This window comes from Epinephelus fuscoguttatus, linkage group LG12 (genome assembly GCF_011397635.1).
Source record: "Epinephelus fuscoguttatus linkage group LG12, E.fuscoguttatus.final_Chr_v1".
NCBI classification, from domain to species: domain Eukaryota; kingdom Metazoa; phylum Chordata; class Actinopteri; order Perciformes; family Serranidae; genus Epinephelus; species Epinephelus fuscoguttatus.
The window spans coordinates 4,393,827-4,397,119 of record NC_064763.1 but is presented as its reverse complement, the minus strand read 5'-3'; the positions used below and the strand labels follow the sequence as shown (position 1 = coordinate 4,397,119).

Genomic DNA, 3,293 nt, shown 5'->3' with positions numbered 1-3,293 from the left:
GAGGAGGTGACTTACAGGATTCCAGAGCTCCTTCTTGTCAGAGCAGCTCTCCTTTCACTCTATAACAATGAAAGTTTGGAACAAAATGAAACACATGTTGTGTGTATGTGTCAGACAGTCATGTTAAAGGAAGAGATGGCTCAGCGTGTTTTCATATGCACAACTCCAGTATTTCCCTACAAACTCTTTAAAGGCTTTTGTTCTCTCATTTAACGAAGCATGAAGAAGACGGCAGATATGATTTGCAGTGAGGCAGCATTGATGACAGTCTCTGGTCTCTTCATCTTCAAAGTCTTTCAGATAAAATGCATTTCTACAGAGGTCACCTTTAGAAAATAAAACAAAATCTTACAAACAAAAAACTGAAAATCAAAGTTAACAAGTCTTCTGGCAGAACTGCTTCACACTATCTCACATGGACTTGTTGACACACATGAACACCACCCTTTCCTGCTCTTTAGAGGACCTGGAACTTCCAGGAGTTTTGGTCCTTATGGTCCAGGCAGTCCATGGTGGTGAAGCCCAGTTTCCAGGCCTGCTGGTCCTTGTAGTCCAGACAGTCAACAGAGGTGAAGCCCAGGGAGGAGGCTGTGCTGTAGCCCTGTGAAGACAGCGAGGCTGGGGACTGGCTTAGGGAGCCCCCCATTGAGGGCACAGTGATGGGACTGAGGGCGCCCACGGTGCCTGACAGCTGCGAGTGCATGGGGGACAGGTAGGCGCTGCAGTCCAGGCCGGTGAAGTAGGAGGTGGTGCTGGCGTAGCCTTGGGTGTAGGCAGACGGCTGGCCATAGCTCATAGGGTAAGGTGAGGGCCGCTGCATGCAGGGGGCCGAGGAGGAGGCCAGTGGGTCAGGCAGCGGCGAGATGGCCGGGCTCCAGATGGACACGGCAGTGTTTCCAGTGCTGGAGCTCGGGGCCAGGCTGGGGCCTGACTGGGCAGAGGAGGGGCTGTAGGAGCCAGGTGGGTTAGGGACAGGATCAGGGGCGCTGGGTTCCTGCACTGGAGAGGCCTTTTTTTTAGGTGGGCGGGGCTTGGACTGGCCACTGCTCTGCTGCTGCTGCTGACGGCACTTGGCACGGCGGTTTTTAAACCAAACCTGAAGGTGCAGAGGAAAAAATGCATGTGAGGACAGGAAACAACTGCCAGACATACAAATATGTTAAGTTGTAAATAATTAGAGGTGAGAAAGCACAAGGACAACTTATGTAAATGAGGTGTTATACTATAAATGTTTATGCAGGAGACAGCATAAATATTCTGCTGTACTCCCTCTGTAGAAGAATTTTGTTGCCTTAAAGGTTCTTCAGATGTCTCACTATAAGTAACCCACAAACAGTTAACAGTATGGCCTCCATCTTGGCTGTAGCCTACTTCTCCAGTACCTGCACACGTGACTCGGGCAGGTTGATCTTGAGGGCCACCTCCTCCCTCATGAAGATGTCTGGGTAGCGGGTCTTAGAGAACAATGCCTCCAGAATGTCCAGCTGTGTCCGGGTGAAGGTGGTGCGCTCTCTGCGCTGCTTCCGGGGAGTGGCTGCAAGACCCAACACCCAAGAGACACAGAGAGGGATTATTATTCTGGCAGAGACAGAGAGTTGACCTGAATTATGAGCACAACTCCGGCTCTTATTTTAAAGGAAAAAAATGACAGATACATGAGTGATTATTTGGGTATTTTTGCTGTTTACCAGCTATGTGAGCAGGGGACAACAAACAAATATTAATGAAAACTACAGTACATTTTGATACTATTTATAATCCTGACTTGTTTTAGACAGGCAGTTCATGACCAATATGAAGACAAAGTGTATTGCTCATTACATCAATAGTCACTGGTTCTTTGAAGCATTTCAGTTTTCCCTGAGAAGGTCAAACAGTTTCATTTTATTACTTTAACTATAGTTTGTACATTCAAATTCACATCTATCAGTCCTTCATGGTACACAGCCAAATGCCGATGTATTTGTTTCAAAACAAATATAGTAAAGATTTAGTAAATGTATGGGAGGTCAGGGGAATTTGGCATTTGGCACGTTAAGTGTTTCCATCCACAGTCAATCTATAATTATTTGAGTGTCAAAGACGTGAGAACATTTGACAACCCTTGACGGAAAAAGTGAGAAACATACAACAACAAAAAAAGAGTGTCAAATCTTGTTTGATTTCTGACAGACTCTGAACTCAGGAGTGCGCAAAAATTACCCGCAATTCAGTGGTTTGAAATAGTTCGATGTATCTGCGCATTATCTGTATTAAAACATTGTATCTACGGCAGCAGAGTGATGTAGGAATTAAAAGACTGATTTTAATGAAACCATCAACCTCTCATAACATAAGTTACATTACATATTTCTTTGTCTTACATCGACGTAGTAATGATGATATTATGGTAGGGAACATTTTACTATCATTGATATTCAACTTTTTTGCAATACAGGCTCGTACGAAACAATTGCTTACTCTCGTTAATTAATTTTCGCTCGTCACAGCTTTACGCACAGCCCGTGCGTCTTTAGGCACCATTATAGAAAGGACATATGCTAAATTACTACAACAGCAGAAGACAAAGAGGCAAAAGTAAAACAAAAGAAAAGTTTTTAAACTGAAAGTTTTTACTTACATGGATAAGCGACAGTTGTGTGTAGCACGTCCATTCCGGGGCCAGGCAAATTTAACCCATTCATAGTGTAATGGGGTTGCTTTATGTAGGACATCATCCTTACAGCAGGCTTTTAAGTCCTGTGGCTGACTTGTATATCGGACACGCAACACAACAACCGAGGGCCCCTCAGAGCTCCGCTGGGGCAACAAGTCGCTGCGTCGGATCTAACCAACCCGCTGCGGAAACAAGCGGGACCTCAAAGTATCTTTTTTTCTACCTGCAGTTTCAGCTTTTACTGTCAGTCAGCTCAGCAGCAGAGAAACACCAGAGCACACTGAGCATCCGAACTGTTTCTGCAAGACAGATTTCACACAGTTAAGTCATCACACAGGTGAAGTGGCCGCCGGATGCCTTTGCGCCTCGGTGAAGTGGCTCCACTGAGTTTCCTTACCGGCACACGTTGCTAATTAGAGGGAGCAAGTGGCTTCAGCAAACCCCTCCCACCACACACACACACACACACACACACACACACACACACACACACACACACACACACGATGTAAACTATCCAAAGCAACAAGCTACATAATAAGACACCCTACACTAACACAAAGTTTATTCTCATACATTCTTTGAATTCTTTGACCCTGGTTTTACTCATGTGGATTAAATACACGAGTACAAGCTT

General features: G+C 45.2%; 1 protein-coding gene across 1 annotated transcript; it reads right to left on the bottom strand.

Moving 5' to 3' along the window:
• On the bottom strand, positions 1–3,014 carry crx (cone-rod homeobox). Its single transcript, XM_049591609.1, has 3 exons — positions 2,621–3,014; positions 1,383–1,534; positions 1–1,096 (listed from the first exon to the last, which is right to left on the bottom strand). Exons 1-3 carry the CDS (start codon positions 2,715–2,717, stop codon positions 458–460), a joined length of 888 nt encoding a protein of 295 aa, XP_049447566.1. The 5' UTR covers positions 2,718–3,014; the 3' UTR covers positions 1–457.
• Positions 3,015–3,293: the final 279 nt, after the last annotated feature.